The following is a 13,931-nucleotide window of genomic DNA, read 5'->3' on the forward strand; positions in this document are numbered from 1 at the left end:
AATCTTGGAATAATTACTTTTCTGGATGACAATTTCCAGGGATAAATTCTCACAACTGAATTGAATTTATACAAAAATCGACTTACCATTCAACTGGGAGTAGCAATGGGATTTAGACCTTAGGCCACACTGGTAAGGGATTCTATGAGTTGTAGTCTGCCCTACGAGAGAAAATCCCACCCCCTCCCTTCTCAGGATCCAGATGAGAAATGAGTCTGGAAGGAGAGCGCCAAACCGAAAAGTTGTTTTATTGGTACCATACATGACCATAAATGGCACAAACTATGCAAAAAAAAAAAAAAAGGCTTTACAGTGCCCCAGGGGGAGGTGGTAGGTTGGAAGGGCAAAGGTGGGGAGAGCGGGACAGAGCACACGTCACCAGTTCATGCCGAGCCACAGCAATGGGGGACGTGACACTCGTATCTTTAAGGTACAAAAAGGATACAGAAAAAAAATCCTGTAAATTATAGCCTTGATGATCATATTGCCTGTTTCCAGGGGGTGGTGATGCAGGATGGAGTATCTGGACCCAACACAGGACTTACTAGCCACCTGAAACCCACTCCACCCCTTAAGTGGATTTCAGATTAATCCAGCTGGGCTCCTCCACCTAAGAGGAGGATTCTTGGTTTCCAGAACAAGTCACATGAAAGCCAAGCTCTTGTGATGGGCAAACACTTATGATGCAACTGGCCAAAAATCCTTAGCAGATACGGGGCAAGAATCCTGCTAAAGAAAACATCCTTATGGCAAGGGACCATGTTGGAGAAACAGCCTGAGTAAGGCAAAGGGATGGTTGGTTATACAATTCAGTCAGTGTCCTTTATAGAATCATAAGAGTTGGAAGAGACCACATGGGCCATATAGTCCAACCCCCTTAAATACAACCATATTCAGCATCTGTCCATGCCATGAGACATCATCCTTAACCAGTAGTTCTTCTCTACTTGTGGGTCTGCAGATGTTTTGGCCTTCAATTCCCAGAAATCCTAACAGCTGGTAAACTGGCTGGGATTTTTGGGAGTTGTAGGCCAAAACACCTGGGGACCCACAGGTTGAGAACCACTGCCCTACACTGTACTCTTCTCTCAAAAAGAGAAAGGAAACCCTCCTTGCACATGGCTAATTTGAGGCTCCAGTGAAACAAAAGGAAGTTCCTCCAAAATAACATTGAGGCAAGAAATGTAGGTGGAAGAACGCAAGTGACATTCAAACATTGGAGAGCACAGGACGGGTGGTTTTAGGAATGCGCCATGATTACATGGGGATCTGGTGAACTTAGATACTTCCCATTCAAAAGGATGGGTCTTGGCTGGCTTGTTAGAAGACCTTGCTCTATCATGGCGGAAATGAATGCCCTCTTTTACACAACAGGAAGTTTCCCCTTCCCCAGGTGACGTTTCCTAAGGACTTCCCGCTGTCAGTCCCATCCCCTGCATTCTGCACTGCCCCAAATGGATGACAGTAGCCTTAGGAGCTTTCCAGACACTTGAAAAGGATGCCCATCTTTATGAATCCTCCCCCCTCCCAACCACCATGAATGGGGTGCAGCTGCATTAGTGAGAACACAGTGAAAGAACAGTATCATACACACGGCCTACAGCGCAGAAATATACAAGCACGAGGTACACAAACCCGAAAGGTGGGGAGGGGGAGGAAGGGGTGGCAGAGAAAGGGCGAGCAGCACACACAAGTTACACAGAGGGGGCAAAGTGGGGCAGCCATGCTGTCCTCAAGAGGATTGTATAAAGGAAGTCTGCAAAGTCTCTCCTTGGTTTGAAGCTCTCGGATCTGTATATAAAAACAAAGACTCCCATTGGTAGACAAGCCTGTACAAAAATCAGGATTGGGGAAAAATAGGGAGGGAGGACAGATTCTTTCTTCTCCTTTTTTTTCAAACTTACAATTTTAACATTTTTTTTCCTTTAAAAAAACCCAACATCTGGAAATAGGGGTCAAGATTACTGTTTTCTATCATGGCGGACTAGGCAGAGGGTTGCCCCTCTTCCTACGGATCAGACCAGAAGTGACACGTGCCCCTCCACGTCAGTAAGAGGAGAGTTTTCTACCCACATTCCAGGAGTGTGAAGCCCCCACACCCCATCCCCTCCCACCTTGGCTCTCTGGGCTGTTCAGCACTGCAGGAGTAATTGCAATGCCACACTTGCAGCATCCAGGAGGGGCTGCTCAAGACCCATCTCACAAAAACTCGCTGCCCCAGTACAGATCATATTGTTGCCTAGTCTCCTGCTAGAAAGGAGCTCCCTGGATGCTGAAGGTGAAACTGGACTCATAAATTGGGCGCTTGGGTTTCCATCCAATCGACCCTAAGCATTCAGCCTCCTTTCTCTTCTATGGTGTTCCCTGCCAATCAAGCCAAGGGGTCAGGCTCCATGGGGCTACACAATAGACTTGGAACCACCATCCCACAGCAGTGGTTCTTGGGGTCTCTGGATGTGTGTGTGTGTGTAGGGGAGAAAGAATTGAAATTCTGCTGGGTGGGGGGAAAGGGGAGACCCCGGCATCACCTGGCCCAGCGCCCCAAGTTCTGCCCCCAAAGGGGCACAGCCAAGAGTGCAGACAGCAGGGAGGAGTGGCTGGGACAACTGGAAAGAGGTCGGTGGGCAGGCTGGGTGCTGCGGTGCCCATCAGCCTGATACCTCCACGCCAGGCAGCCAGCCCATGCTTCTTCACAAATTGTCCAGGTAGAACGGTTTCGACTCAGTCCGTGCGGGGTGGAGGGGGGCAACCAGCCAAGGCAGGTAAAGGCCAGGCTGGGCAGCAGGTGGAGGGGCTTTACTGTGATGCTTGTGACGTCGGATTCTCAGACTTGCTCTCCTGACTGGAGGGGGGCTTGCTGTTCCAGGGGCTGTTGGCGCCCAGCGCGGGAGAGTTGTTGAAGCTGTCCTCGTCGTCAATGCCGTTGGCAGCGTCGAACTGTGTGTTCTCCAACCGTGTGATAAGGCGCTCGTCCTCATCGCCAAACTCCCCACCCATCAGGGTTGGTTCGCCCACCACCATCACATCCTGAGGAGGGAAGAGGGTCCCGAAACATAATCGAGGTGGAGACTGCCCTGACCTACTCCACAATGCCCGGGGGAGCCAACCGCCATGGAAATCAAGGGCCGCCTGCCTTTCACTGCTCGGGATGGAAGGCCCAGATTGCTTTGCAGCCATTTGGCTGGCTCTGTCCCTCCTCAAGTCCTGTCCCTATTCCTTACTTGGAACTAGAGATGTGAAAGCCTGGAAAAAATGAAAAAAAATGGGCGAAATGTTTTTTTTTCCTCCCCCCACCATTTCCCCCCCTCAATTTTTTAAAATAATTTTGGAATATTTTATTCTATTATTATAAAATGTTTAAGACAAGATATTCACATATTTACTGCTCTAAACTCAATTTAGAAATCTATGTAAGGCTTTAATGTAAGACTGTGAACAGTTTCAGATCCTTCGAATTCCTGATTTTGGTTTCCTACTTTTAGTTCTACCTGTGAGTCCCAAGGTATTTTGGCCTACAATTCCCAGAAATCCCAGCCAGTTGACCTGGGGACCCACAGGTTGAGAATCTATAGGATTTAGAGAAGGAATCTCCTTCCTGATAAGAGCTGGCTCTGGTATCACAGGATCCAGATCAATCTTCTAAATGGTTGGACTAAAATAAACTTTAGATCTGGTTATTCTGTGGAATAGGTGTTGAGGGGATGTATCTCTTGGTGGATCCCTGGCTGATCCATAATAAACTGTCAAGAATTTCCGATTCTTACTTCTCTACCAAAAGCATCAGACCAAATGCTTTCTTACGCCTATATTAGGCTGTCAAAAACGATGGGGACAAGCAAGAATAGGATTTTTCTGGCACTAATCACAAACTTCCAGGCTAAGGATATGCTTAGAGCAGGCATGAGCAAACTTGGGCCCTCCAGGTGTTTTGGACTTCAACTCCCACAAGTCCAAAACACCTGGAGGGCCCAAATTTCCCTATGCTTGGCTTAGAGGCATTCTTGCTCCTTAAATTTTTGGCATATCTTCACCTACCTGAGCCACTATTTTGCACCTGGCTAGGACTGGAAGATCTCAATATTTGCAGTTGCTGCTGGAAGCCGCAACTGCCTTGCCATGAGTCCCAGGCAGGTGCAGGGCTCACCTTTACGAGGAAAGAGAGAATGAAAAGGGGATGCTTACAGGTACCTGACTGGAGAGGGCGAAGGTGCTGGCTGGGCTCTTCTTCTTGCTGTTGCTGTTGTTGGTGTTGCCTCCCCCAGAGCTCATGGTGCTGCCGCCTGACATCTTTCTTTTCCGGCGCTTGCTAGGCTGCTGACGAGCAGGTTCAGCTGCAAAGGAGTTGCCAAAAAGAATGTCAGTCAGACATCTCAATCACAGTGGAAGAGTCTAGTCTTTCCTCATTGCTCCAAAGGCCAGACCATAACTTAGAATCATAGAATCATAGAGTTGGAAGAGACCTCATGTGCTATCCAGTCCAGCCCCCTGCCAAGAAGCAGGAATATTGCATTCAAAGCACCCCTGACAGAGGGCCATCCAGCCTCTGTTTAAAAGCTTCCAAAGAAGGAGCCTCCACCACACTCCGGGGCAGAGAGTTCCACTGCTGAACAACTCTCACAGTCAGGAAGGTCTTCCTAACTTGACATTCAAGAGGACCACGCTGCAAGTTTCCCCAAATCCTGCTTCACATTTCTCACCAACCTATATGTCCCTCATTAGGGGTTTCATTTGTCCATCCCTTAAAAGTGCTTACAGAGCCAGGATTGTGGCCAGCCACAGGAGATGCAGATGCGAGATACTCCACTTAGGCAAAAAATGAAATGAAAATAAACAGAATGGGGGACGCCTGACTCGACAGCAGTATGTGCAAAAAAGATCTTGGGAGTCCTTGTGGACAACAAGTTGAACATGAGCTAACAATGTGATGTGGAGGCTAAAAAGGCCAATGGGATTTTTGTCAGAAATATTAAATATTAGCTAGATATTTTTGATTACAAAAGTGTGAGTCAAGCACTGAAAGAGTTAGTAGGCCAAAGCCTATTAAGAATCAGTGGGCCATAGCTTGTGTCGTCCTGAGGAGAGTGAGTAGGCCGAAGCCTGTTAGAGTCAGTGGGACAAAGCTTGTGTCATCCTGAGGAGAGTGCGTAGGCTGAAGCCTGTTAGAGTCAGTGGGACAAAGCTTGTGTCGTCCTGAGGAGAGTGAATAGGCTGAAGTCTGTTAGAGTCAGTGGGACAAAGCTTGTGTCGTCCTGAGGAGAGTGCGTAGGCTGAAGCCTGTTAAGAGTCAGTGGGACAAAGCTTGTGTCGTCCTGAGGAGAGTGAGTAGGCCGAAGCCTGTTAGAGTCAGTGGGACAAAGCTTGTGTCATCCTGAGGAGAGTGCGTAGGCTGAAGCCTGTTAGAGTCAGTGGGACAAAGCTTGTGTCGTCCTGAGGAGAGTGAATAGGCTGAAGTCTGTTAGAGTCAGTGGGACAAAGCTTGTGTCGTCCTGAGGAGAGTGCGTAGGCTGAAGCCTGTTAAGAGTCAGTGGGACAAAGCTTGTGTCGTCCTGAGGAGAGTGAGTAGGCCGAAGCCTGTTAGAGTCAGTGGGACAAAGCTTGTGTCGTCCTGAGGAGAGTGAATAGGCTGAAGTCTGTTAGAGTCAGTGGGACAAAGCTTGTGTCGTCCTGAGGAGAGTGAGTAGGCCGAAGCCTGTTAGAGTCAGTGGGACAAAGCTTGTGTCGTCCTGAGGAGAGTGAGTAGGCTGAAGTCTGTTAGAGTCAGTGGGACAAAGCTTGTGTCGTCCTGAGGAGAGTGAGTAGGCCGAAGCCTGTTAGAGTCAGTGGGACAAAGCTTGTGTCGTCCTGAGGAGAGTGAGTAGGCTGAAGTCTGTTAAGAGTCAGTGGGCCAAAGCTACTGTCACCCTGAAGAGTGTGAGGTAAACTTCTGCATGAGAGAAGCCTCATGTGTGAAGCTCCAATATGAAGGTTGAACTTTAGGGAAACCTAGTTCATCCGGAGGAGAGTGAGTAGGCCGAACTCTGTTAGAGTCAGTGGGCCAAAGCTAGTGTTGTCCTGAGGAGTGTGAGTAGGCTGAAGCCTGTTAGAGTGAGTGGGCCAAAACTAGTGGCATCCTGAGGAGAGTGAGCAGGCTGCAGCCTGTTAGAGTGAGTGGGCCAAAGCTAGTGTTGTCCTGAGGAGTGTGAGGTAAACCTCTGTATGAGAGAAGCCTCGTGTGTAAAGCTCCAATTTGAAGGCTGAACTTTATTTGTGTTAGGGAAACCTAGTTCTTGTAAACAGTGCAACCATATTATTTTACTACAAATTAAAGCCTCCTATGGAAGAGATAACATTGGTCTGTGTGTTTTTTGTTCTTTTTATCACTTTGGGCAACTGGTGCTGAGTCGCGCTGCTGCTAATAAGTTACTCTGCTGTACATTTATGAGGAGGGTCTTTTGTTACTAACCCCACTGGCCCAACAATATTGCCCAGCATAAATAGGAGCACCGTGTCTAGATCAAGGGAAGTCATGCTACCCCTCTACTTTGCCTTGGTCAGACCACACCTGGAATATTGTGTCCTATTCTGGGCACCACAATTGAAGGGAGATGTTGACAGGCTGGAATATGTCCAGAGGAGGATGACTAAAATGACCAAGAGTCTAGAGAACAAGCCCTATGAGGAGTGGCTTAAAGAGCTGTGCATGTTTAGCCTGAAGAAGAGAAGGCTAAGAGGAGACATGATGACCTTGAATAAATATATGATGGAAGTCACAAGGAGGAGGGAGCAAGCTTGTTTTCTGCTGCCCTGGAGACTAGAACAATAACTTCAAACTACAGGAAAGGAGATGCCACCTGAACATTATGAAGAACTTCCTAATTATGAGAAATGTTCAGCAGTGGAACTCTCTGCCCCAGACTTTGTGGAGGCTCCTTCTTTGGAAACTTTTAAGCAGAAGCTGGATGGCCATCTGTCAGGGGTGCTTTCAATGAGATGTTCCTGAATCTTGGCAGGGGATTGGACTGGATGGCCCACAAGATCTCTTCCAACTCTATGATTCTATGAAATTCTCCTTAGATGCTGCATTCAGTTGAAGTACAAGATCCCAGCACCATCTAGTGGACCCCATGGGAAGCACATCGAAGCCACAGAATATGTCACTAACATATCAGCCTGGAGGACACTCACCAGGTGGTGCCACCATGCGCTGCCACTTCTGGAAGAGGCATGTCTTGAGGCAATCCCGAGGACTGAGGCTGTAGGTCTTATGCCGTGACATCAGTTCCTGCATTGGTTCTAGGATTACGCAAAGCTGAGAAGAGAAAAAAGAAGGGAGGGGGAGGGTTACATGCTGAAGTAAAGGACTACCCTAGACAAATCTGCAGCCAGGTGTGGCTTTACAGACCTAGAGATTTTGCACATTGGACAACTAACCGAAGAGTCAAACAAGGACATGTGGCACCAGCAAATAATGTGGATCATTCCCATTTTTAAATTCAACATTACTTTCTGGGATGACAATTCCTTGAGTCACAAAGTGTGACGAGTAGAGAATTTTGCAATTTTCGGGCCCTTTGCTGGAGCTGATAGAGGGAGCTCATCCGCCTCTTCCCGGATTCGAACCTGCGACCTGTCGGTCTTCAGTACTGCTGGCACAAACGTTTAATGCACTGCGCCACCGGGGGCTCCTAGAAGGGCAGGTGTGAAGTATACAACAAAGACGATACTATGAATTTGTTGTACTCTTTCCAAGTGCAGTTTCCTATAGAACATTTGTCTAAAAGGATTTTGTTAGGCACTTTCATAGAACTATGGATATATAGCTAGGTTGAAAGCATGGAATTTGGAGTAGTTTTCCAGATATAGTCATACAGAACTGTTTTTCAAATTCTGGCTAGGTACTATACATCTGAAAAGGACCAGTTAAGAAGAATGTGTTTGCTTTTATACAGTAGAGCCTTGCTTATCCAACCTTTGTTTATCCAGCCTTCCGTATTATCCAATGTGCCTTGGCTGCTTCTGGCTTGGAAGAATAAAAACAAGGTTCTTCCTCTTCCTCAGAGAATTACAACGAGGCTCCCGAGGCTCCCCTCCCACCCTTCCTTCCTCTCTTCCTTCTCTGGATCCTGCTCCAGACTCCACTTCCCTCCTTGCTGTCTCTCTCCTTTCTGGGGCTTTGCATTCAGCCCAAGCAAGGCTTCGGGGAAGTGGCCTCCGCCAGGTAAAGGGGAAGCCCCACTGAGGCTTCCCTCTGCCCTGGCTACTTTTCTGGCCTCGTTCTCTGGTGCTCTTGACCTCGGCGCCCATCCTTGCCTTGCCTCACCTTCCTCCCTGTATAGCCCCAGTTCTCTCTCTCTCTCAAGCAGCGGAAATGTTTGCTTTAGGGAAGACAGAGTGGAAAATAGACAGACAAGGCAGAAAACAAAAAGAAAGAAAAAACGAAAGAGCGTGGGCACTGAAGGCAGGAGGCAAGGAAGAGGGGGTTGCGTGTGGGAGGAGCCTGGAGTGCTGTCAAGAGCCTCCGCTCCCTCTCTCCTGCCTTTGCTCGGTTTAATAGGCTTTTCCTTAATCCCTCCGTATTATCAGAGTTTTCGCTTATCCAATGTTCTGGAGACCTGTTTATGTTGGATAAGTGAGACTATACTGTATACAGATTAACAATTTGTTTCCCCTGATGCTTGAGGCAACTTAGGAGATATCTAAAAAACCTATATACTCCCAATACATACACAGTAAAACAGTGTTCTAAACTGAATGTCAAAACAATGATAAAATCAAGAGTTTTCAAAAAATAAAAGAAGCATCACTTCTGAAATGCCATCTTTGAAGCATGGACTTCCTATTTGTTCCTTAAGACTATGTAGAAGACACAAGTAATAAGTGGATTCCATAGTCTTGGGGCTACTTACTCGGAGGTAGTTGAGTGTGGAGTTTGAAAGTCCACATCGGGTGATGTTCTTGGACAACTGGTCCAGCATCTGGGGATCTTGTGCCTGGAATTGGAAAGTTTCGTGGAAAATTGAAAAGGCAAAACAATAATATCTGGCACCCAAAAGTGCTATATGCATCAAATATTAAAAACCCTCCGCACGTTAAGATGTGCTAGACAGGACCAGACCTGGGAAAAGTAGCATTTAATATAATAATAATAATAATAATAATAATAATAATAATTTGAAAACAACAAACATTGACAAAATCACAATCTGTCAACTGCAAAAGTCCACCTTACTTTGATCTGTGTACATCATACGAAAATACATCACACAGTTCTAAACACTTGGGAAGTGTTCGACTTGTGATTTTGTGATACGAAATCCAGCATATAGATCTCATTTGCTGTGTCATACTGTGTTTTTGTATCAGTAAAATAATAGTAATAATAATAATAATTATCATCATCATTTTCACCTCACTTTATCTCTCTTTAAAAAGACCCAAATCAGATAGGGGACAGGGCAGGTGCCTCCCCAATCAATGCCTTTGCTAAATGAAGCATGTGAGAAAAGATGGGAGGGTTTTTATCTATGGATACTGGTCTGATTGCCTATCTATCAAATGTATGCCAGTTGCTGATGAACATGGGAAGAAGGTATAGCTGCATTCATGTCCAGCTGACAGGCTTTCTACAGGCAACTGGTCAACTGCTACACTAAAAGATGGATTAGATATGCCTCCAGTCTGATCCAGATATATCTTAGTTATGAAGTTAGTGTGTTCTGGGTATTCCCTTTTCTTAAAATATGGTACCAAGAGTACAGATGACATAGAACAGCTACTGGTTCCTACACCATGAAAAAAAAGCAGCTCAACATGTTTAAGCAAATGCTTCAGCCAAAGCTAGCAATATGCATGTGTGAAATAAAACACGTAGTTCAAGCAAGGCTTACATAAATAAACAGCTATACTTGGATCAGCTAGAACAGAATCCTGCTCTTTCCCAGCTCAAGTTTGTTTACTGCATTGTTTACTGTAGGCACATTGCTGTAACTCGATACTGGAAGCCTGTCTTTCTCCAGCCCTTCTTTACTATTTTCCCAATAGTGATGCTGCTGCTCATTTAGCTCTTACTAATCATTATTACCAATCTTTTTAAATCAAATGTGTAACCCGGGAGGGTTTTTTTTTATTCTTTTGCATTACTTTACCCACTTTGACTATTTTTAACAATAAAAGGATTCAGCACTGGATAACTTAATTCAGGACTGTGGGCTAAATTTTGACATGTTGCAAGCCACACCCAGAAAACACAAACAACCTGGCAAAATCATATGAGAAAAGACCAGGCAACTACTTCCAGGCCTGATACAGCCGGCTTCCTGGCTCTTTAAACACAAAATTATCACTCCTGGATAAGCAAAACCTCATTCCCCATCACAACTTTTTCATGGCCTTGGGGAGAGTGGGTGCTGGAAGGTCATAAAAAGCCCAAACATTGAATAAAAGCCATATGTCTGACATTAAATTTGGGAATTTGAGATTCAAAATCCACTTCTGCATTCCTAGCTTAGGCCCAAAGAAATGCAGCTGAAGAAGGCCAGAGATGCAAAAAGCTGCAGTTTCTGGCAGTTCCATTCATCAACAGGAGACAAGCACAAGGCTGACATAATCACTTAAACCAAGTTGAGCAGACATCTATACACAGCACTGGACTTACATGCATAGCAAGGATGCTGCGGGGAATGAGCTCCCGGTGCTGCCGGATGCTGAAGTGCCACGTCTTTATCCTCATCATGTCATCGAACATGAACTCCAGGTAGAGACGGCCCTCCACACATACCTGTGCAAATGAAAAGCAAACACATGTTGAGCACTCTCCACGGTGTAGATCAGTGTTCCTCAGCCTGAGGGTTGGGGCCCCTGGGGAGTCACGAGGGGGTTTCAGAAGGGTCACTAAAGACCATCAGAAAACATATTTCTGATGGTCTTAGGAATCCCTTTGGCAGAAAAGACAAGATCTCTCTGCCTGTCCTTCTCTTCCTTTTTAGAAACAGACAGCAAATCTTCCCATCAAAAGCCCTCCTCTGCTGTGATTGGCCTGCCTCTCAGCTGGCCTCTCAGCCAAGGGGAAGACTGTTTCTGAGACTCCAAGTGGGGAGGGGAGAGCAGGCATGCTTGGCACATGGCAGCGTGATGCACATATGTAGGCGAGGGAGAGCGCACGAGGCTGGAAGGAGGCTTATGCCAGTGAGTTCCTTCAAGGCATAGTTCTGTGTGGTAAGTTTGGCCCAATTCTATCATTGGTGGGGTTCAGAGTGAGCTTTGATTGCAAGTGAACTACAAATCCAAACAACTAAGACTCCCAAATGTCAAGGTCTATTTTCCCCAAATTCCACCAGTGTTCACTTTTGGGTATTTAGAGTATTTGTGCCAAATTTGGTCCAGTGAATGAAAATACATCCTGCATATAGATATTTACATTATGATTCATAATAGTAGCAAAATGAAGTAACAACAAAAATAATGTTATGATTGGGAGTCACCACAACATGAAGAATTGTATTAAGGGGTCATGGCATTAGGAAATTTGAGAACCACTGGTGTAGATAAACAACCATGGGCTTCCATGGCTAGCTGCAACCAGAGCCTCTTAATAATCATCATCATCTTCTTCATCTTCTTCTTTATTTATATACCATCCTATCTCCCCAAAGGGACTCAGGACTCTTCCCTCCAAGAAAGTTTCCTTAAAGAGCTCCTGACAAAATGGCAAACTACTTGCATTTTCAATTCAAGGCAGGAAACTGCTGCAAAGTGGGACAATGAGCCCAGTCTGCCATTCTCTCTCACCTGGGTGAACATGGGTTTGCCATGTTGGGTGACCATGGTACACTGGTCACAGTCGAGAGAGACAAAGTTGTTGTGGAAGGATTCCTTAGGGTGTTTCAGGACATAGTACAGCTCAGTGGCACCTCCTTCGAAGATGCTGCGGAAGTAGCGGGGAATCAGGGTGCGGCCAATCGCTACACAGAGGGAAGAAAAGACCAACATCAGTGACTTTTCAACCTTAATTCGGGATTTCATTCCTTGGAATAAGACTTTTTCCCCAAGGGAGATCCCAAGCATCCAATGGAACTTTTGTAGGTCTAAAAGGAAATCACCACGAAGAGGAGACAAAATGAAAGGTTCAAGCCCTGCGTCAGATTATGGGAGGCCTGAAGGAGAATGACTGTGGTGCTTCTCCCTGCGGCAAGCTTACTGTCCATCACGACGATGACAACAATGGCAGAGCCAAAGCCCATGTGTCTGGACTTCCTGGCTCCAGAATCTGCGGGCCATAATTGCCCACCTTGGCTCTAAACAGAGATGGCACACATTTTCATTCTGAAACAATTTGCCAGTCTTCTTGAATATGGAGGATAAAGAGGAGTGTGTTTGCTGAACAAACAAAAGGATCATGAGGCCCTCTTGATAGTACCAAGTGCTCTTTATGCCCACTTGGCAGACAGGCATCTCATTTAATGTGATGATACCTAGTGCATCAAATGCTCTTCCATTAGACCTCTGACATGCTCCAACTATTCATAGCTTTCGATACACTTTAATAACTTACTTATGCAAACCTTCTCTGTTCAGTCCACCCTGACATTTATTGCACCTCATAAAGAATGTATGCAAAATTGACTAAAATGCAAATTTTATGTTTTAGAAAAATCCACAGCTTCAAAGCTTTTGGATAAAATACATACACACACACACACAATTTGCAAATAAAATAAACAAATACAGTCTTGTTATAATCTTCCTGAGAACTGGTGGTTTTTGGAAGAAACTTTTGGGTTGCTAATGAAGACGAGAATTTCAGTATCTGGCTTTTACTGCTTTTGTCCCCAATCCTGAGAAGGATTGTGTCTCTAGCTTCATCCACCCTCTTCCAAAACCATCCTAAATATCTCCATCTAGATCAGGCATGGGCAAACTTTGGTCTTCCAAGTGATTTGGACTTTAACTTCCACAAATTGTGAAAGTTGGTCCAAAATCCCTGGGGGGGGGGGGGGGGCAAAGTTTGGCCACGCTTGAGCTAAATGCAAAACTCTATGACTATGACAAAGTCACTTCTCCTGTATGGGTTTAATAACTCTGCCTGATGAAGAAACCAATTAGCTTGGAAACTTACTTATTTATTTACAGTATTTATATTCTGCCCTTCTAACCCCGAAGGGGACTCAGGATGGATCACAGAGCACATACACGGCAAACATTCAATGCCGTTAAACAGACAGGACAGACAAAACAGAAGTATTATGTTGGCTTTGGTGTCCTGGAGATTGTGCTCAATTCTGGCCACAGGAGAGTACTGTCACCAGGAGGGTACTGGTTTTTATAGCCCTGCAAGTGGTGTATCTGAGATGGAAAATTACATGACTCTCCAGACGTTGTTACAATCCTGTCAATTCTACCCAGCAATGATGAGGGATTGTGGGAGCTGAGGTCTGTGAAATCTGGTGGGCTGGCATTCCCAATTCTTGGGAACCATCATTATCCCTCAATGTCTTTACAATGTACCAGGTTCTTCTGGATCCTCCCTTCATGACTGCTGCAAAGTCAAGTGGCTCTGATAGAGCTATAATCACTGCATTCCAGATCCCAATGTTGCAGCCAGCAGTGGAAGAAGGACTACTCCATACGGATTAACTCAAGAGAAACTGGATATAATTTAGGAATCAACTGAAGTGATCCCTTTACAGCATCACTTTTCAACATCACTTTTCTATGTGAAAATTGCCTCCTGAGCCTATGATAGTAGAGAATGTCAACCGCCCCAGCCAGGGACTCACTGTATCTCTTTGGTCCATCTTCCAGACAGAAGGTGATTGTTAACATGGCGTCATCTTCAAAGAACTCAGTGGTGAAGGCATCCCACCACAGATTGTCACATTCCTGTAAGCAAAGAGGAGAAGCGTTATCACTGAGGATAGGAAAAGTTTTAAAGAGGCAGCTAGACTGTGATTTTA

General features: G+C 45.7%; 1 protein-coding gene across 5 annotated transcripts in view; it reads right to left on the bottom strand.

Annotated features, from left to right (window-relative positions):
* Nucleotides 1-232: 232 nt before the first annotated feature.
* Nucleotides 233-13,931, bottom strand: part of LDB1 (LIM domain binding 1) — a 92,191-nt gene continuing 78,492 nt past the window's right edge. For 2 of the 5 annotated variants that reach the window (XM_060768242.2, XM_060768240.2), the window contains exons 5-11: nt 13,755-13,857; nt 11,767-11,939; nt 10,634-10,756; nt 8,886-8,969; nt 7,165-7,288; nt 4,183-4,331; nt 233-3,027 (exon numbers count right to left, since the gene is read on the bottom strand). In XM_060768242.2, coding sequence (XP_060624225.2) covers nt 2,797-3,027; nt 4,183-4,331; nt 7,165-7,288; nt 8,886-8,969; nt 10,634-10,756; nt 11,767-11,939; nt 13,755-13,857 — 987 coding nt within the window. In that variant the 3' untranslated portion in view covers nt 233-2,796. The other 3 variants (XM_067465867.1, XM_067465869.1, XM_067465868.1) reach the window with 3 other exon arrangements.

Source organism: Anolis sagrei, chromosome 3 (genome assembly GCF_037176765.1).
Source record: "Anolis sagrei isolate rAnoSag1 chromosome 3, rAnoSag1.mat, whole genome shotgun sequence".
NCBI classification, from domain to species: Eukaryota; Metazoa; Chordata; class Lepidosauria; order Squamata; family Dactyloidae; genus Anolis; species Anolis sagrei.